Source organism: Bombina bombina, chromosome 2 (genome assembly GCF_027579735.1).
Source record: "Bombina bombina isolate aBomBom1 chromosome 2, aBomBom1.pri, whole genome shotgun sequence".
Classification (NCBI taxonomy): domain Eukaryota; kingdom Metazoa; phylum Chordata; class Amphibia; order Anura; family Bombinatoridae; genus Bombina; species Bombina bombina.
This window is the reverse complement of record NC_069500.1, coordinates 1,422,469,989-1,422,492,325: the sequence shown is the minus strand read 5'-3', so window position 1 is coordinate 1,422,492,325 and position 22,337 is coordinate 1,422,469,989. Positions and strand designations below refer to the sequence as shown.

General features: G+C 38.3%; 1 protein-coding gene across 2 annotated transcripts in view; it reads left to right on the top strand.

Annotated features, from left to right (window-relative positions):
- LOC128650436 (transcription factor COE3-like) overlaps positions 1-22,337 on the top strand; it is a 579,037-nt gene that overhangs the window by 540,047 nt on the left and 16,653 nt on the right. For both annotated transcript variants that reach the window (XM_053704380.1, XM_053704379.1), the window contains exons 12-13: positions 11,792-11,857; positions 19,520-19,697. In XM_053704380.1, coding sequence (XP_053560355.1) covers positions 11,792-11,857; positions 19,520-19,697 — 244 coding nt within the window. The remainder of the gene's footprint in view (positions 1-11,791; positions 11,858-19,519; positions 19,698-22,337) is intronic.

Genomic DNA, 22,337 nt, shown 5'->3' with positions numbered 1-22,337 from the left:
GATGTTATCCCATGTACTGTGTTCACTAGAGCTGTGGATGAGATGTTATCCCATGTACTGTGTTCAATAGAGCTGTGGCTGAGATGTTATCCCATGTACTGTGTTCACTAGAGCTGTGGATGAGATGTTATCCCATGTACTTTGTTCACTAGAGCTGTGGCTGAGATGTTATCCCATGTACTGTGTTCACTAGAGCTGTGGCTGAGATGTTATCCCATGTACTGTGTTCAGTAGAGCTGTGGCTGAGATGTTATCACATGTACTGTGTTCAGTAGAGCTGTGGATCAGATGTTATCCTATGTACTGTGTTCAGTAAAGCTGTGGATGAGATGCTATCCCATGTACAGTGTTCACTAGATCTGTGGATGAGATGTTATCTTATGTACTTTGTTCACTAGAGCTGTGGCTGAGATGTTATCCCATGTACTGTGTTCACTAGAGCAAGGGCTGAGATGTTATCTTATGTACTGTGTTCTCTAGAGCTGTGGCTGAGATGTTATCCCATGTACTGTGTTCAGTAGAGCTGTGACTGAGATGTTATCCCATGTACTGTGTTCACTAGACCTGTGGATGAGATGTTATCCCATGTACTGTGTACATTAGAGCTGTGGATGAGATGTTATCCCATGTACTGTGTTCACTAGAGCTGTGGCTGAGATGTTATCCCATGTACTGTGTTCGCTAGAGCTGTGGCTGAGATGTTATCCCATGTACTGTGTTCAGTAGAGCTGTGGCTTAGACGTTATCCTATGTAATGTGTTTAGTAGAGCTGTGGCTGAGATGTTATCCCATCTACTGTGTTCACTAGAGCTGTGGATGAGATGTTATCCTATGTACTGTGTTCACTAGAGCTGTGGCTGAGATGTCATCCCATGTTATGTGTTCAGCAGAGCTGTTTCTGAGATGATATCCCATGTGCTGTGTTCACTAGAGCTGTGGATGAGATGTTATCCCATGTATTGTGTTCACTAGAGCTGTGGCTGAGATGTTCTCATGTACTGTGTTCACTAGAGCAGTGGCTGAGATGTTATCCCATGTACTGTGTTCAGTAGAGCTGTGGCTGAGATGTTATCCCATGTACTGTGTTCACTAGAGCCGTGGCTGAGATGTTATACCATGTACTTTGTTCACTAGAGCTGTGGCTGAGATGATATCCCATGTACTGTGTTCAGTAGAGCTGTGGCTGAGATGTTATCCCATGTACTGTGTTCACTAGAGCTGTGGCTGAGATGTTATCCCATGTACTGTGTTCAGAAGAGCTGTGGCTGAGATGTTATCCCATGTACTGTGTTCAGTAAAGCTGTGGCTGAGATGTTATCCCATGTACTGTGTTCACTAGAGTTGTGGCTGAGATGTTATCCCATGTACTGTGTTCACTAGAGCTGTGGATGAGATGTTATCCCATGTACTGTGTTCAGTAGAGCTGTGACTGAGATGTTATCCCATGTACTGTGTTCAGTAGAACTGTGGCTGAGATGTTATTCCATGTACTGTGTTCACTAGAGCTGTGGCTCAGATGTTATCCCATGTACTGTGTTCACTAGAGCTGTGGCTCAGATGTTATCCCATGTACTGTGTTCACTAGAGATGTGGATGAGATTTTATCCCATGTACTGTGTTCACTAGAGCTGTGGATGAGATTTTATCCCATGTTCTGTGTTCACTAGAGCTGTGGATGAGATGTTATCCCATGTATTGTGTTCACTAGAGCTGTGGATGAGATGTTATCCCATGTACTGTGTTCAGTAGAGCTGTGGCTGAGATGTTATCCCATGTACTGTGTTTAGTAGAGCTGTGGCTGAGATGTTATCCCATGTACTGTGTTCACTAGAGCTGTGGATGAGATGTTATCCCATGTACTGTGTTCAGTAGAGCTGTGGCTGAGATGTTATCCCATGTACTGTGTTCACTAGAGCTGTGGATGAGATGTTATCCCATGTACTGTGTTCACTAGAGCTGTGGCTGAGATGTTATCCCATGTACTGTGTTCACTAGAGCTGTGGATGAGATGTTATCCCATGTACTGTGTTCAGTAGAGCTGTGGCTGAGATGTTATCCCATGTACTGTGTTCAGTAGAGCTGTGGATCAGATGTTATCCTATGTACTGTGTTCAGTAAAGCTGTGGATGAGATGCTATCCCATGTACAGTGTTCACTAGATCTGTGGATGAGATGTTATCTTATGTACTTTGTTCACTAGAGCTGTGGCTGAGATGTTATCCCATGTACTGTGTTCACTAGAGCAAGGGCTGAGATGTTATCTTATGTACTGTGTTCTCTAGAGCTGTGGCTGAGATGTTATCCCATGTACTGTGTTCAGTAGAGCTGTGACTGAGATGTTATCCCATGTACTGTGTTCACTAGACCTGTGGATGAGATGTTATCCCATGTACTGTGTACATTAGAGCTGTGGATGAGATGTTATCCCATGTACTGTGTTCACTAGAGCTGTGGCTGAGATGTTATCCCATGTACTGTGTTTGCTAGAGCTGTGGCTGAGATGTTATCCCATGTACTGTGTTCAGTAGAGCTGTGGCTTAGACGTTATCCTATGTAATGTGTTTAGTAGAGCTGTGGCTGAGATGTTATCCCATCTACTGTGTTCACTAGAGCTGTGGATGAGATGCTATCCTATGTACTGTGTTCACTAGAGCTGTGGCTGAGATGTCATCCCATGTTATGTGTTCAGCAGAGCTGTTTCTGAGATGATATCCAATGTGCTGTGTTCACTAGAGCTGTGGATGAGATGTTATCCCATGTATTGTGTTCACTAGAGCTGTGGATGAGATGTTATCCCATGTACTGTGTTCACTAGAGCTGTGGATGAGATGTTATCCCATGTACTGTGTTCACTAGAGCTGTGGATCAGATGTTATCCCATGTACTGTGTTCACTAGAGCTGTGGCTGAGATGTTATCCCATGTACTGTGTTCAGTAGAGCTGTGGCTGAAATGTTATCCCATGTACTGTGTTCACTAGAGCTGCTAATGAGATGTTATCCCATGTACTGTGTTCACTAGAGCTGTGGCTGAGATGTTATCCCATGTACTGTGTTCGCTAGAGCTGTGGCTGAGATGTTATCCCATGTACTGTGTTTAGTAGAGCTGTGGCTGAGATGTTATCCCATGTACTGTGTTCACTAGAGCTGTGGATGAGATGTTATCCCATGTACTGTGTTCAATAGAGCTGTGGCTGAGATGTTATCCCATGTACTGTGTTCACTAGAGCTGTGGATGAGATGTTATCCCATGTACTTTGTTCACTAGAGCTGTGGCTGAGATGTTATCCCATGTACTGTGTTCACTAGAGCTGTGGCTGAGATGTTATCCCATGTACTGTGTTCAGTAGAGCTGTGGCTGAGATGTTATCACATGTACTGTGTTCAGTAGAGCTGTGGATCAGATGTTATCCTATGTACTGTGTTCAGTAAAGCTGTGGATGAGATGCTATCCCATGTACAGTGTTCACTAGATCTGTGGATGAGATGTTATCTTATGTACTTTGTTCACTAGAGCTGTGGCTGAGATGTTATCCCATGTACTGTGTTCACTAGAGCAAGGGCTGAGATGTTATCTTATGTACTGTGTTCTCTAGAGCTGTGGCTGAGATGTTATCCCATGTACTGTGTTCAGTAGAGCTGTGACTGAGATGTTATCCCATGTACTGTGTTCACTAGAGCTGTGGATGAGATGTTATCCCATGTACTGTGTTCACTAGAGCTGTGGCTGAGATGATATCCCATGTACTGTGTTCAGTAGAGCTGTGGCTGTGATGTTATCCCATGTACTGTGTTCACTAGAGCTGTGACTGAGATGTTATCCCATGTACTGTGTTCACTAGATCTGTGGATGAGATGTTATCTTATGTACTTTGTTCACTAGAGCTGTGGCTGAGATGTTATCCCATGTACTGTGTTCACTAGAGCAAGGGCTGAGATGTTATCTTATGTACTGTGTTCTCTAGAGCTGTGGCTGAGATGTTATCCCATGTACTGTGTTCAGTAGAGCTGTGACTGAGATGTTATCCCATGTACTGTGTTCACTAGACCTGTGGATGAGATGTTATCCCATGTACTGTGTACATTAGAGCTGTGGATGAGATGTTATCCCATGTACTGTGTTCACTAGAGCTGTGGCTGAGATGTTATCCCATGTACTGTGTTCGCTAGAGCTGTGGCTGAGATGTTATCCCATGTACTGTGTTCAGTAGAGCTGTGGCTTAGACGTTATCCTATGTAATGTGTTTAGTAGAGCTGTGGCTGAGATGTTATCCCATCTACTGTGTTCACTAGAGCTGTGGATGAGAGGTTATCCTATGTACTGTGTTCACTAGAGCTGTGGCTGAGATGTCATCCCATGTTATGTGTTCAGCAGAGCTGTTTCTGAGATGATATCCCATGTGCTGTGTTCACTAGAGCTGTGGATGAGATGTTATCCCATGTATTGTGTTCACTAGAGCTGTGGATGAGATGTTATCCCATGTACTGTGTTCACTAGAGCTGTGGATGAGATGTTATCCCATGTACTGTGTTCACTAGAGCTGTGGATCAGATGTTATCCCATGTACTGTGTTCACTAGAGCTGTGGCTGAGATGTTATCCCATGTACTGTGTTCAGTAGAGCTGTGGCTGAAATGTTATCCCATGTACTGTGTTCACTAGAGCTGCTAATGAGATGTTATCCCATGTACTGTGTTCACTAGAGCTGTGACTGAGATGTTATCCCATGTACTTTGTTCACTAGAGCTGTGGATGAGATGTTATCCCATGTACTGTGTTCACTAGAGCTGTGGCTGAGATGATATCCCATGTACTGTGTTCAGTAGAGCTGTGGCTGTGATGTTATCCCATGTACTGTGTTCACTAGAGCTGTGACTGAGATGTTATCCCATGTACTGTGTTCACTAGAGCAGTGGCTGAGATGTTATCCCATGTACTGTGTTCAGAAGAGCTGTGGCTGAGATGTTATCCCATGTTCTGTGTTCACTAGAGCTGTGGATGAGATGTTATCCCATGTACTGTGTTCAGTAGAGCTGTGACTGAGATGTTATCCCATGTACTGTGTTCAGTAGAGCTGTGACTGAGATGTTATCCCATGTACTGTGTTCACTAGAGCTGTGGATGAGATGTTATCTTATGTACTGTGTTCAGTAGAGCTGTGACTGAGATGTTATCCCATGTACTGTGTTCAGTAGAGCTGTGGCTGAGATGTTATTCCATGTACTGTGTTCACTAGAGCTGTGGCTCAGATGTTATCCCATGTACTGTGTTCACTAGAGATGTGGATGAGATTTTATCCCATGTACTGTGTTCACTAGAGCTGTGGATGAGATGTTATCCCATGTACTGTGTTCACTAGAGCTGTGGATGAGATGTTATCCCATGTACTGTGTTCAGTAGAGCTGTGGCTGAGATGTTATCCCATGTACTGTGTTCACTAGAGCAAGGGCTGAGATGTTATCTTATGTACTGTGTTCTCTAGAGCTGTGGCTGAGATGTTATCCCATTTACTGTGTTCACTAGAGCTGTGGATGAGATGTCATCCCATGTACTGTGTTCAGTAGAGCTGTGGCTGGGATGTTATCCCATGTACTGTGTTTAGTAGAGCTGTGGCTGAGATGGTATCCCATGTACTGTGTTCACTAGAGCTGTGGATGAGATGTTATCCCATGTACTGTGTTCAGTAGAGCTGTGGCTGAGATGTTATCCCATGTACTGTGTTCACTAGAGCTGTGGATGAGATGTTAACCCATGTACTTTGTTCACTAGAGCTGTGGCTGAGATGTTATCCCATGTACTTTGTTCACTAGAGCTGTGGATGAGATGTTATCCCATGTACTGTGTTCAGTAGAGCTGTGGCTGAGATGTTATCCCATGTACTGTGTTTAGTAGAGCTGTGGCTGAGATGTTATCCCATGTACTGTGTTCAGTAGAGCTGTGGATCAGATGTTATCCTATGTACTGTGTTCAGTAAAGCTGTGGATGAGATGTTATCTCATGTACTGTGTTCACTAGAGCTGTGGCTGAGATGTTATCCCATGTACTGTGTTCACTAGAGCAAGGGCTGAGATGTTATCTTATGTACTGTGTTCTCTAGAGCTGTGGCTGAGATGTTATCCCATGTACTGTGTTCTCTAGAGCTGTTGATGAGATGTTATCCCATGTACTTTGTTCAGTAGAGCTGTGGCTGAGATGTTATCCCATGTACTGTGTTTAGTAGAGCTGTGGCTGAGATGTTATCCCATGTACTGTGTTCACTAGAGCTGTTGATGAGATGTTATCCCATGTACTGTGTTTAGTAGAGCTGTGGCTGAGATGTTATCCCATGTACTGTGTTCACTAGAGCTGTGGATGAGATGTTATCCCATGTACTGTGTTCATTAGAGCTGTGGCTGAGATGTTATCCCATGTACTGTGTTCAGTAGAGCTGTGGCTGAGATGTTATCCCATGTACTGTGTTCACTAGAGCTGTGGATGAGATGTTATCCCATGTACTTTGTTCACTAGAGCTGTGGCTGAGATGTTATCCCATGTACTGTGTTCACTAGAGCTGTGGATGAGATGTTATCCCATGTACTGTGTTCAGTAGAGCTGTGGCTGATATGTTATCCCATGTACTGTGTTCACTAGAGCTGTGGATGAGATGTTATCCCATGTACTTTGTTCACTAGAGCTGTGGCTGAGATGTTATCCCATGTACTGTGTTCACTAGAGCTGTGGATGAGATGTTATCCCATGTACTGTGTTCACTAGAGCTGTGGATGAGATGTTATCCCATGTACTGTGTCACTAGAGCTGTGGATGAAATGTTATCCCATGTACTGTGTTCACTAGAGCTGTGGCTGAGATGATATCCCATGTTATGTGTTCAGTAGAGCTGTGGCTGAGATGTTATCCCATGTACTGTTTTCAGTAGAGGTGTGGCTAAGATGTTGCATTGCCTGTACTAGATATTACCACACTCACTGGAAGGCTGTTTCATGTACCAACTCTATTAAATAGTGTTCACTAGAGCTGTGGATGAGATGTTATCCCATGTACTGTGTTCACTAGAGCTGTGGATGAGATGTTATCCCATGTACTGTGTTCACTAGAGATGTGGATGAGATGTTATCCCATGTACTGTGTTCACTAGAGCTGTGGATGAGATGTTATCCCATGTACTGTGTTCACTAGAGCTGTGGCTGAGATGTTATCCCATGTACTGTCTTCACTAGAGCAAGGGCTGAGATGTTATCTTATGTACTGTGTCACTAGAGCTGTGGCTGAGATGATATCCCATGTTATGTGTTCAGTAGAGCTGTGGCTGAGATGTTATCCCATGTACTGTTTTCAGTAGAGGTGTGGCTAAGATGTTGCATTGCCTGTACTAGATATTACCACACTCACTGGAAGGCTGTTTCATGTACCAACTCTATTAAATAGTTCTCAGTGTTTTAACAGCATAAGTTTTAGTTCTAACATATTTGCATCAGTGACAAGTCTGATGCTCGGCTGTAGTGCTGAACCTCTAGCAATACTTCAGCAAGTAACCAAATCCCAAGACAGCTGCCCTCAGCCGGGTATCCTATGGGGAGGTTCTGTAAACAGCTTTAGCCAAGCTCTGTCTCCCTCTGTGATATGAACTGGACGCTCCAGTAAGCTGCTGAAACACTGTCTGTAGCAGGAGGTCATTATTCCCTTGCTTCACTGACCTTGTGATCCGCAGAGAGCACTTGACCTTTCACAGTGCTGAAGGGGTGTTGTGTTTTTTTAGTAAATTGTCTGTATTTTCTCCTTTCCAAATACTTTTTTCTGGCCTTTTTAATTTATTGAATATCTTTGGCTTCTACAGCTGTGTCCTTAGAGATCATTATTTTTCCCACCTATTATCAGTCGTATATTATATTAGTATAATATTAACTTCTTATTTTATTTGTTATTTTCCCATTTTTTGTTACATTATTTCCGTAACTCTGTGTAAGGTGAATGTCATTGGGCTCCATAGGTTCTCACAGATGTCATTCTGCTAGGAATATTATATTTTGGTGAATTTCTTGTATTATTATTGCTGGTAAAAAAATGAGGGTGATGTTTTCTAAACAAGCAATAGGGAACTTAACCAAGAGAATCCAATTCAGAAAGTAAAATAATGTTTATTAACTGTGAAAGCATTTATAAGCGGCTGATATGTAATTACACAGTATTCTGTTTAATGATAGTGGCCCTGCTATTATAATTTAATTCTCAGATGGTTATAACATAACTTAAAGTGACGTGAAAATTAAACTTTTATAATTGATAAAGCACTCAATTGTAAGAGACTTTCAAATGTACAGCTATCAGATTTACCTCATTCTCTTGGTATCTGTTGTGGAAAAGCATACCCAGGTAGGCTCAGGAGCAGCAATGCATACAAGGAGGTAGCTGGTGATTGGTGGCTGCACATTTGTGCCTCTTGTCATTGATTCACAAGCTGTACTCGGCTATCTCCCAGTAGTGCGTTGCTGCATCTTTTCAAATTGGAAAATTATTTATATGCTAATTGTTTTAAAGAGTAAAATGTAAATTCATTTTACTTCATTCTTGAACACTATTAACTTTGCTCTCATTACTTCCTTGTTGGCTTAAGCCAGTTGGGTCACTGTAGACATGTGATGTGTGTGTTATGTTACCAGTTGGGTCACTGTAGACATGTGATGTGTGTGTTATGTTACCAGTTGGGTCACTGTAGACATGTGATGTGTGTGTTATGTTACCAGTTGGGTCACTGTAGACATGTGATGTGTGTGTTATGTTACCAGTTGGGTCACTGTAGACATGTGATGTGTGTGTTATGTTACCAGTTGGGTCACTGTAGACATGTGATGTGTGTGTTATGTTACCAGTTGGGTCACTGTAGACATGTGATGTGTGTGTTATGTTACCAGTTGGGTCACTGTAGACATGTGATGTGTGTGTTATATTACCGTTCCTGTAGTCCTTGGAATGGCAAATGACGTATTCCCGTAGGGTTGCCAGGTAGCCATAAATACAACAGCTGTGGGTCTCTGAGAGTGGCTAATGACACATTATCACGTGTAGTTCATATATACATATACTGTACATACATATAGAACTCTTCACATCTTCATTACTTCATCGCTTTGCTACTTTCTTAGCGAGAAATGATCCTCATAATCGTGTTCAGTATATTTTTCTCCATTGATGGGATCCTTTGTAAGCAGAGATGGTATCAAGTTACTTATTGTCATATAATTAGTGGTTACATTATTGCAGCTCACTTTTAGCCCTTAGTAGAAGGAGCTTTAAGTGGAAATGCTGTGCAGCCTAACTCTGTCATCTTATGGGATAAGGGAAAATATAATTAGCAGCACATTAAGGATAGATCTTCCAGGCTTGTTATGAAAGAGAGATATGTAGGAAATTGCAGCAGTAATGGCCAAAAATGGATTGGTTAATAAAAGCATTAGGAACATGATAAGGGTGGAGATTAGAGAAGTAAAGGGAAATGGGAAGATGCCTGAAGGAATATTATAAAATTATAAATAAGATGGGCAGGTGCTGGGCATAAGGAATTTGTACCAATCATAGTACTGCTGCAATTCTTCCTTCATTATAAAATAAGCATCAGGTCTGGGCAAACTGAACGGAAACCCTCTGCCTCATGTGGCTAAATTTGCTCTATAACAATATCACAGGCACAAATGTCATCAGCAAAGTCATGCCAGGAATGTCATCGAGGAGGCGTTGTCATGTCAGCAACAATAATGTTGCATTAGGTTTAATGTCATCATAGTGACATGTTAAAGAGATACTGAACCCAAATTGTTTATTTCATGATTCAGATAGAGCATGCAATTTTAAGCAACTTTCTAATTTACACCTATTATCAATTTTTCTTCGTTCTTTTGCTATCTTTATTTGAAAAAGAAGGCATCTAAGCTAAGGAGACAGACAATTTGTGGTTCAGACGCTGGGCAGCGCTTGTTTATTGGTGGGTGAATTTATCCACCAATCAGCAAGAACAACGCATGTTGTTCACAAAAAATGGGCCAGCTTCTAAACGTACATTCTTGCATTTCAAATAAAGATACCAAGAGAATGAAGAACATTTGATAAAAGGAGTAAATTAGAAAGTTGCTTAAAATTGCATGCTCTGTCCAAATCATGAAAGAAAAAAATTAGGTTCAGTGTCCCTTTAAGGATGTGTTTGGTGATTAGGGTTAGCATTGAGGGTTAGGCTGACAGCCGGTGATGGTTTATGTTTATTAAAATGTGAGCGTCATAAACTGTCAAGAAATGTTACTCAAACTGGGCCAAGCTATAATTAATACTAATTTACTTATCTACATGGCTGTACCTATATTAGTAGGGAGTGAATACTTAAAGGGACACAAAACTATTTTTTTTTCTTGATTTAGACAGAGCGTACAATTTGAAACAACTTCCAATTGACATCTAATCAGTTATATTTGTATATTGCGTTGTCACACTTATCAAGAAATGTTTTTATATTACAATTATTATTAGTAGCGTTGTTTTCTGTTGCTTTTCAATTAAAGGGATATGAAACACAAAATATATCTTTCACAATTCAAATAGAGCATGCACATTTAAAAAAAAATCAATTTACTTATATTATTCTCTTGGTATCTTTTGTTGAAAAGCAGGGATGTGTGCTCTGGGTCACTATATGGCAGCAGTGGCAAGAATGTTATCTATTTGCAAGAGCACTAAATGGCAGTGCTATACCCTGCTATGTAATGCCACAGACACCTACATAGGCATATCTTCAACAAAGAATAACATAGGATCAAAGCTAAAAATTGTATGTTTTGTGATTCAGACAGAAGAAAACGTTTGTGTTTCATGTCTTTTTCAAATAGTGGGTTCTGTTTTATTTGTATTTGTAAAGGTTGTTGGTCCTCGGTATGTAGAGATTTGTGTTTTAAAATGAGAGATGTAAATAACCAATCACTGTGTAGAATGTTGCAGGTACTTAAAGGGGCATTAAACTCAAAATTAGATTACCCACAAAAATAATTATTCATAATGAAAAAATAAAAATAAATTTATTTTGTCATTTAACTCTAAAAACTAGTTTTCCCATTCCCCTCGCCCGTGGAGAGGCTGATGTGTGTTCCATGGGATGCAGGAGCCTGACACACTGGCTGCAAAGTGATTGGTTGATATGTTCAGGAGCTCATTTTATCTGTTCTTAATTAGCCACAGTAAACAAACTAGATAAACAATATGTGTGTCGTGGTCCTTCAAAAACTAATTAGTTTTTTTTTATTTTTAAACAAAACAAAACAGTAATATCATTTTTCCAACCCTTAAAGGGACAGCCAAGTCAGAATTAGACTTTCTTGATTCAGATACGGCATGCAATTTTACTATTATAATCATATTTGCTATGTTCTTTTTGTATTCTTTGTTGAAAGCTAAATCTAGGTAGGCTCATATTCTAATGTCTATGCCCTTGAAGACCGCCTCTTATCTCAGTGCATTTTGATCGTTTTTCACAGACAACGATAGTTCATGTGTGCCATATATATAACGTTGTGCTCATGCCAGTGGAGTTATTTATGACTCAGCTCATATTGGCTAACAAGTCTGTCAAAATAACTGAAATAAGGGGGCAGTCTGCAGAGGCTTAGATACAAGGTAATGTCAGAGGTAAAAAGTGTATTAATGTAACAGTGTTGGTTACGAAAAACTAGTGAATGAGTAATAAAGGGTTTATCTATCTTTTTAAACAATAACAATCCTGGGGTAAACTGTCCCTTTAACATTTTCTATTTCCCACAGGAAGTCTTGCTGAAGAGGGCAGCGGATCTGGTGGAAGCTCTTTACGGCATGCCACACAATAACCAGGTACACAGATATTGTGATCTTCTGTATAATGGGCATAATCTTCAGGTTAGGGGACAGCAGTTTATGTGCATTCTGGGATATGTTCAGTGTGTAAATAGTTACTTAAAGGGACATTCTAGCCAAAAACTTTCTTTCAAGCTTTAGAGAGAGCATGCTATATTAAACAGTTTTCTAATTTACTTCTGTTATCTAATTTGGTTGAAAAGCATATCTAGATATGCTCAGTATCTGCTGATTGGTGGCTGCACATTGATGCCTCTTGTTATTGGCTCACCCATGTGCATTGCTATTTCTTCAACAAGGGATATCTAAAGAATGAAGCAAATCAGATAATAGACGTAAATTGGAATGTTGTTTAAAATTGTATTCTCTATCTGAATCATGAAAGAAATATTTTGGGTTTCATGACCCTTTAAGTCTTCAACCTAATGCTGCTGAAAAAGATTGTTATACTAAAGATTCACCTGCAGTTACACATATACAGAAGTGCTTGTGTTTAATAGTAAAGATTCACCTGCAGTTGCACATATACAGAAGTGCTTGTGTTTAATGGTAAAGATTCACCTGCAGTTACACATATACAGAAGTGCTTGTGTTTAATAGTAAAGATTCACCTGCAGTTACACATATACAGAAGTGTTTGTGTTTAATGGTAAAGATTCACCTGCAGTTACACATATACAGAAGTGCTTGTTTTTAATGGTAAAGATTCACCTGCGGTTACACATATACAGAAGTGCTTGTGTTTAATGGTAAAGATTCACCTGCAGTTACACATATACAGAAGTGCTTGTGTTTAATAGTAAAGATTCACCTGCAGTTACACATATACAGAAGTGTTTGTGTTTAATAGTAAAGATTCACCTGCAGTTACACATATACAGAAGTGCTTGTGTTTAATGGTAAAGATTCACCTGCAGTTACACATATACAGAAGTGCTTGTGTTTAATAGTAAAGATTCACCTGCAGTTACACATATACAGAAGTGCTTGTTTTTAATGGTAAAGATTCACCTGCAGTTACACATATACAGAAGTGCTTGTTTTTAATGGTAAAGATTCACCTGCAGTTACACACATACAGAAGTGCGTGGGTTTAATGGTAAAGATTCACCTGCAGTTACACATATACAGAAGTGCTTGTGTTTAATGGTAAAGATTCACCTGCAGTTACACATATACAGAAGTGCTTGTGTTTAATGGTAAAGATTCACCTGCAGTTACACATATACAGAAGTGCTTGTTTTTAATGGTAAAGATTCACCTGCAGTTACACACATACAGAAGTGCGTGGGTTTAATGGTAAAGATTCACCTGCAGTTACACATATACAGAAGTGCTTGTGTTTAATGGTAAAGATTCACCTGCAGTTACACATATACAGAAGTGCTTGTGTTTAATGGTAAAGATTCACCTGCAGTTACACACATACAGAAGTGCTTGTTTTTAATAGTAAAGATTCACATGCAGTTACACATATACAGAAGTGTTTGTTTTTAATGGTAAAGATTCACCTGCAGTTACACACATACAGAAGTGCTTGTTTTTAATAGTAAAGATTCACCTGCAGTTACACATATACAGAATTGTTTGTTTTTAATGTTAAAGATTCACCTGCAGTTACACATATGCAGAAGTGCTTGTGTTTAATGGTGAATATTCACCTGCAGTTACACATATACAGAAGTGCTTGTTTTTAATGGTAAAGATTCACCTGCAGTTACACATATACAGAAGTGCTTGTTTTTAATAGTAAAGATTCACCTGCAGTTACACATATACAGAAGTGTTTGTTTTTAATGGTAAAGATTCACCTGCAGCTACACATATGCAGAAGTGCTTGTGTTTAATGGTGAATATTCACCTGCAGTTACACATATACAGAAGTGCTTGTTTTTAATGGTAAAGATTCACCTGCAGTTACACATATACAGAAGTGTTTGTTTTTAATGGTAAAGATTCACCTGCGGTTACACATATACAGAAGTGCTTGTTTTTAATGTTAAAGATTCACCTACAGTTACACATATACAGAAGTGCTTGTTTTTAGTGGTAAAGATTCACCTGCAGTTACACATATACAGAAGTGCTTGTTTTTAATGGTAAAGATTCACCTGCAGTTACACATATACAGAAGTGCTTGTTTTTAATGGTAAAGATTCACCTGCAGTTACACATATACAGAAGTGCTTGTGTTTAATGGTAAAGATTCACCTGCAGTTACACATATACAGAAGTGTTTCAGGCCCATTTATCAAGCTCCGTACGGAGCTTGAAGGGCCGTGTTTCTGGCGAGTCTTCAGACTCGCCAGAAACACAACTTATGAAGCAGCGGTCTAAAGACCGCTGCTCCATAACCCTGTCCGCCTGCTCTGAACAGGCGTACAGGAATCGCCGGACATCAACCCGATCGAATACGATCGGGTTGATTGACAGCTCCCTGCTGGCGGCCGATTGGCCGCGAGTCAGCAGGGGGCGGCGTTGCACCAGCAGCTCTTGTGAGCTGCTGGTGCAATGTTAAATGCGGAGAGCGTATTGCTCTCCGCATTTAGCGAGGTCTTGCGGACCTGATCCGCAGTGTCGGATCAGGTCCGCAAGCCCTTTGATAAATGGGCCTGTAGGTGTTTAATAGTAAAGATTCACCTGCAGTTACACATATATAGAAGTGCTTGTTTTTAACGGTAAAGATTCACCTGCAGTTACACATATACAGAAGTGTTTGTTTTTAGTGGTAAAGATTCACCTGCAGTTACACATATACAGAAGTGCTTGTGTTTAATGGTAAAGATTCACCTGCAGTTACACATATACAGAAGTGCTTGTGTTTAATGGTAAAGATTCACCTGCAGTTACACATATAAAGAAGTGCTTGTGTTTAATGGTAAAGATTCACCTGCAGTTACACATATAAAGAAGTGCTTGTGTTTAATGGTAAAGATTCACCTGCAGTTACACATATAAAGAAGTGCTTGTGTTTAATGGTAAAGATTCACCTGCAGTTACACATATACAGAAGTGCTTGTTTTTAATGGTAAAGATTCACCTGCAGTTACACATATACAGAAGTGCTTGTGTTTAATGGTAAAGATTCACCTGCAGTTACACATATACAGAAGTGCTTGTTTTTAATGTTAAAGATTCACCTGCAGTTACACATATACAGAAGTGCTTGTTTTTAATGGTAAAGATTCACCTGCAGTTACACATATACAGAAGTGTTTGTTTTTAATGGTAAAGATTCACCTGCAGTTACACATATACAGAAGTGCTTGTGTTTAATAGTAAAGATTCACCTGCAGTTACACATATACAGAAGTGCTTGTGTTTAATAGTAAAGATTCACCTGCAGTTACACATATACAGAAGTGCTTGTGTTTAGTGATAAAGATTTACCTGCAGTTACACATATACAGAAGTGCTTGTGTTTAATGGTAAAGATTCACCTGCAGTTACACATATACAGAAGTGCTTGTGTTTAATGGTAAAGATTCACCTGCAGTTACACATATACAGAAGTGCTTGTGTTTAATGGTAAAGATTAACCTGCGGTTACACATATACAGAAGTGCTTGTGTTTAATAGTAAAGATTCACCTGCAGTTACACATATACAGAAGTGCTTGTGTTTAATGGTAAAGATTCACCTGCAGTTACACATATACAGAAGTGCTTGTGTTTAATGGTAAAGATTCACCTGCAGTTACACATATACAGAAGTGCTTGTGTTTAATAGTAAAGATTCACCTGCAGTTACACATATACAGAAGTGCTTGTGTTTAATGGTAAAGATTCACCTGCAGTTACACATATACAGAAGTGCTTGTGTTTAATGGTAAAGATTCACCTGCAGTTACACATATACAGAAGTGCTTGTTTTTAGTGGTAAAGATTCACCTGCAGTTACACATATACAGAAGTTCTTGTTTTTAATGGTAAAGATTCACCTGCAGTTACACATATACAGAAGTGCTTGTGTTTAATAGTAAAGATTCACCTGCAGTTACATATACACAGAAGTGCTTGTTTTTAGTGGTAAAGATTCACCTGCAGTTACACATATACAGAAGTGCTTGTGTTTAATGGTAAAGATTCACCTGCAGTTACACATATACAGAAGTGCTTGTGTTTAATGGTAAAGATTCACCTGCAGTTACACATATACAGAAGTGCTTGTGTTTAATGGTAAAGATTCACCTGCAGTTACACATATACAGAAGTGCTTGTGTTTAATGGTAAAGATTCACCTGCAGTTACACATATACAGAAGTGCTTGTGTTTAGTGGTAAAGATTCACCTGCAGTTACACATATACAGAAGTGCTTGTGTTTAGTGATAAAGATTCACCTGCAGTTACACATATACAGAAGTGCTTGTGTTTAGTGGTAAAGATTCACCTGCAGTTACACATATACAGAAGTGCTTGTGTTTAATGGTAAAGATTCACCTGCAGTTACACATATACAGAAGTGCTTGTGTTTAATGGTAAAGATTCACCTGCAGTTACACATATACAGAAGTGCTTGTGTTTAGTGATAAAGATTCACCTGCAGTTACACACATACAGAAGTGCTTGTGTTTAATGGTAAAGATTCACCTGCAGTTACACATATACAGAAGTGCTTGTGTTTAATGGTAAAGATTCACCTGCAGTTACACATATACAGAAGTGCTTGTTTTTAATGGTAAATATTTACCTGCAGTTACACATATACACAAGTGCTTGTTTTTAATGGTAAAGATTCACCTGCAGTTACCCATATATAGAAGTGTTTGTTTTTAATGGTAAAGATTCACCTGCAGTTACACATATACAGAAGTGCTTGTTTTTAATGGTAAAGATTCACCTGCAGTTACACATATACAGAAGTGCTTGTGTTTAATGGTAAAGATTCACCTGCAGTTACACCTATACACAAGTGCTTGTTTTTAATAATAAAGATTCACCTGCTTTTACACATATACAGAAGTGTTTGTTTTTAATGTTAAAGATTCACCTGCAGTTACACCTATACAGAAGTGCTTGTTTTTAATGGTAAAGATTCACCTGCAGTAACACATATACAGCAGTGCTTGTTTTTAATAATAAAGATTCACCTGCAGTTACACATATACAGAAGTGCTTGTTTTTAATGGTAAAGATTCACCTGCAGTTCCACATATAAAGAAGTGTTTGTTTTTAATGGTAAAGATTCACCTGCGGTTACACATATACAGAAGTGCTTGTTTTTAATGTTAAAGATTCACCTACAGTTACACATATACAGAAGTGCTTGTTTTTAGTGGTAAAGATTCACCTGCAGTTACACATATACAGAAGTGCTTGTGTTTAATGGTAAATATTCACCTGCAGTTACACCTATACAGAAGTGTTTGTTTTTATTGATAAAGATTCAGCTGCAGTTACACATATACAGAAGTGTTTGTTTTTAATGGTAAAGATTCACCTGCAGTTACACATATACAGAAGTGCTTGTTTTTATTGATAAAGATTCACCTGCAGTTACACATATACAGAAGTGTTTGTTTTTAATGGTAAAGATTCACCTGCGGTTACACATATACAGAAGTGCTTGTTTTTAATGGTAAAGATTTACCTGCAGTTACACATATAAAGAAGTGCTTGTTTTTAATGGTAAAGATTCACCTGCAGTTACACATATACAGAAGTGCTTGTTTTTAATGGTAAAGATTTACCTGCAGTTACACATATACAGAAGTGCTTGTTTTTAATGGTAAAGATTTACCTGCAGTTACACATATACAGAAGTGCTTGTGTTTAATAGTAAAGATTTACCTGCAGTTACACATATACACAAGTGCTTGTTTTTAATGGCAACGATTCACCTGCAGTTACACATATACAGAAGTGCTTGTTTTTAATGGTAAAGATTTACCTGCAGTTACACATATACACAAGTGCTTGTTTTTAATGGTAAAGATTCACCTGCAGTTACACATATACAGAAGTGCTTGTTTTTAATGGTAAAGATTCACCTGCAGTTACACATATACAGAAGTACTTTTTTTCAATGGTAAAGATTCACCTGCAGTCACACATATACAGAAGTGCTTGTTTTTAATGGTAAATATTCAACTGTGGTTACATATACAGAAATGCTTGTGTTTAATGGTAAAGATTCAACTGCGGTTACACATATACAGAAGTGCTTGTTTTTAATGGTAAATATTCAACTGTGGTTACATATACAGAAATGCTTGTGTTTAATGGTAAAGATTCAACTGCGGTTACACATATACAGAAGTACTTTTTTTCAATGGTAAAGATTCACCTGCAGTTACACATATACAGAAGTGCTTGTTTTTAATGGTAAATATTCAACTGTGGTTACATATACAGAAATGCTTGTGTTTAATGGTAAAGATTCACCTGCAGTTACACATATACAGAAGTGCTTGTGTTTAATGGTAAAGATTCACCTGCAGTTACACATATACAGAAGTGCTTGTTTTTAATGGTAAAGATTCACCTGCAGTTACACATATACAGACGTGTTTGTTTTTAATGGTAAAGATTCACCTGCAGTTACACATATACAGAAGTGCTTGTGTTTAATGGTAAAGATTCACCTGCAGTTACACATATACAGAAGTGCTTGTGTTTAATGGTAAAGATTCACCTGCAGTTACACATATACAGAAGTGCGTGGGTTTAATGGTAAAGATTCACCTGCAGTTACACATATATAGAAGTGCTTGTTTTTAATGGTAAAGATTCACCTTCAGTTACACATATACAGAAGTGCTTGTGTTTAATGGTAAAGATTCACCTGCAGTTACACATATACAGAAGTGCGTGGGTTTAATGGTAAAGATTCACCTGCAGTTACACATATATAGAAGTGCTTGTTTTTAATGGTAAAGATTCACCTGCAGTTACACATATACACAAGTGCTTGTTTTTAATGGTAAAGATTCACCTGCAGTTACACATGTACAGAAGTGCTTGTTTTTAATGGTAAAGATTCACCTGCAGTTACACATATACAGAAGTGCTTGTGTTTAATGGTAAAGATTCACCTGCAGTTACACATATACAGAAGTGCTTGTTTTTAATGGTAAAGATTCACCTGCAGTTACACATGTACAGAAGTGCTTGTTTTTAATGGTAAAGATTCACCTGCAGTTACACATATACAGAAGTGCTTGTTTTTAATGGTAAAGATTCACCTGCAGTTACACATATACAGAAGTGCTTGTGTTTAATGGTAAAGATTCACCTGCAGTTACACATATACAGAAGTGCTTGTGTTTAATGGTAAAGATTCACCTGCAGTTACACATATACAGAAGTGCTTGTTTTTAGTGGTAAAGATTCACCTACGGTTACACATATACAGAAGTGCTTGTTTTTCTTGTTTTTAGTGGTAAAGATTTACATCTAAACACAGTAATTTTGTTAGCAAAACCTGCAGGTCAATTAGAAACAGATAAGGAGCAGGGTTAGCCTGCATTGGGTATTTTCAGCTGTAAGATTTTGACAACTCACATTTAATGACATAAAAAGGAGCAAATAAATAATGTAATATGGTAAGTAAGCGGTTTTACTACACATAGCTAAACATGTACAGTATAATGTGAAGGTGTTTACTATCCCCTAAAGCCTTGTGCTTTTGTTACAATTGTGCCCTCTTCTTTCTCCCAGGACATTATATTAAAGCGAGCAGCAGATATAGCCGAAGCCTTATACAGCGTTCCACGCAATTCAAACCAGCTCTCGTCTCTGACAGCTAATCATCCCCACTCAGGCATGATGGGAGTCAACTCCTTTGGGAGCCAACTGACCATCAATATTGCAGAATCCTCCCAGGCCTCTGACCAAGGTGAATCCTCTCTGCCAACTATTGTCAGAACTCATGGGGATATCTATACAGCCGGGGCTGAAACAGACCACATACAAAATCCTGCGGTACCACTTGTTTAATAGGACAAACAGATCCATGTTCCTGTTCTAATTTCCTGTTTGTTGTTGAGCATTGCTTGGCAGTACCCACTGGCATCATTTGTTGTCATAGTGATATTTTCTGTGTTTAATATTGGGATGTGGGAAGTGATAGCACCTGTTCCATATTCACAGTTTGGCAACATGCTTTTATGTAACACTTTGTAATATTTACTAAAGACGTGTTGGACGATACCAAAATAACTGAAACAAACACTACAGCGATACACAGCTTTAGTACGCCAAATAAACTAATGAGATAATCTGCATGAATTCTGTAAGATATTTAAAGCATCAATTTGATGTTATGTAGACATATGCAACGCTAAAAGTTTAATTTCGTTTTCATTTGTTAAATAAATTTTGTTTCGGTAAATTAGTTTAATTAAGTTTAATAAAAAATAATAAAAAATCTGCAAATTAGTTATGGTAAGTTAAATCGTTTTTCGGATCCATTCTGTAGTTTAGAATAGAATAATGCATATGAATAAAGATTGGATCCAAAAAAAACAAAAGGCTCCAAAAAAACGATTTAACTTAACACAACTAATATGCCGGCGATTGCCGAAACAAAATGATATTAAACCTCTGTCGCCACAACCCGCATCGCCGACACTAAATAAAGCTATTAACCCCTAAACCGTCGCCCCCCCCCACATCACCAACACTAAATAAACCTATTAGCTCCTAAACCGCCCCCACATCGCCAACACTAACTAAACCTATTAACCCCTAAACCGCAGTTCCCCGACATCGCCGACACTAACTAAACCTATTAACCCCTAAACCGCCGTTCCCAAACATCGCCAGCACTAACTAAAACACTAACTAAACCTATTAACCCCTAAACCGCTGTTCCCAATCATCGCCAACACTAACTAAACCTATTAACCCCTAAACCACCTTCCCCCACATCCCAACAACCTAATTAAACTAGATTAACCCCTAAAACTAACACCCCCTAACTTTAACATTATTAAAATAGACCTAAATTAAAGTTACAATAATTAACTAACTACCTATTTAAAAATAAATACAAACTTACCTGTGAAATAAAAAAGAAAACCTAAACTAGCTACAATATAACTATTTACTAACTACCTAGCATTGCCGACACTAAATAAAGCTATTAACCCCTAAACCGTCGCCCCCCCCACATCACCTACACTAAATAAACCTATTAGCCCCTAAACCGCCACTCCCAAACATCACCAACACTAACTAAATCTATTAACCACTAAACCGCTGTCCCCCACATCGCCAGCACTAAATAGAGCTATTAACCCCTAAACCGTCGCCCCCCCCACATCACAAACACTAAATAAACCTATTAGCCCCTAAACCGCCACTCCCAAACATCACCAACACTAACTAAATCTATTAACCACTAAACCGCTGTCCCCCCCACATCACCAACACTAAATAGAGCTATTAACCCCTAAACCGCCCCCACATCGCCAACACTAACTAAACCTATTAACCCCTAAACCGCAGTTCCCCGACATCGCCGACACTAACTAAACCTATTAACCCCTAAACCGCCGTTACGAAACATCGCCAGCACTAACTAAAACACTAACTAAACCTATTAACCCCTAAACCGCTGTTCCCAATCATCGCCAACACTAACTAAACCTATTAACCCCTAAACCACCTTCCCCCACATTGCAACAACCTAATTAAACTAGATTAACCCCTAAAACTAACACCCCCTAACTTTATCATTATTAAAATAGACCTAAATTAAAGTTACAATAATTAACTAACTACCTATTTAAAAATAAATACAAACTTACCTGTGAAATAAAAAAGAAAACCTAAGCTAGCTACAATATTACTATTTACTAACTACCTAGTTAAAATAAATACACTTACCTGTGAAATAAAAAGAAAACCTAAGCTTACACTAAAAAAACCTAACATTACTAAAAATAAAAAACCTAACATTACTAAAAATAAAAGACCTAACATTACTAAAAATAAAAGACCTAACATTACTAAAAATAAAAAACCTAACATTACTAAAAATAAAAGACCTAACATTACTAAAAATAAAAGACCTAACATTACTAAAAATAAAAAACCTAACATTACTAAAAATAAAAAACCTAACATTACTAAAAATAAAAGACCTAACATTACTAAAAATAAAAAACCTAACATTACTAAAAATAAAAAACCCAACATTACTAAAAATAAAAAACCCAACATTACTAAAAATAAAAGACCTAACATTACTAAAAATAAAAAACCTAACATTACTAAAAATAAAAAACCCAACATTACTAAAAATAAAAAACCCAACATTACTAAAAATAAAAGACCTAACATTACTAAAAATAAAAAACCTAACATTACTAAAAATAAAAAACCCAACATTACTAAAAATAAAAAACCTAACATTACTAAAAATAAAAAACCCAACATTACTAAAAATAAAAAACCTAACATTACTAAAAATAAAAGACCTAACATTACTAAAAATAAAAGACCTAACATTACTAAAAATAAAAGACCTAAC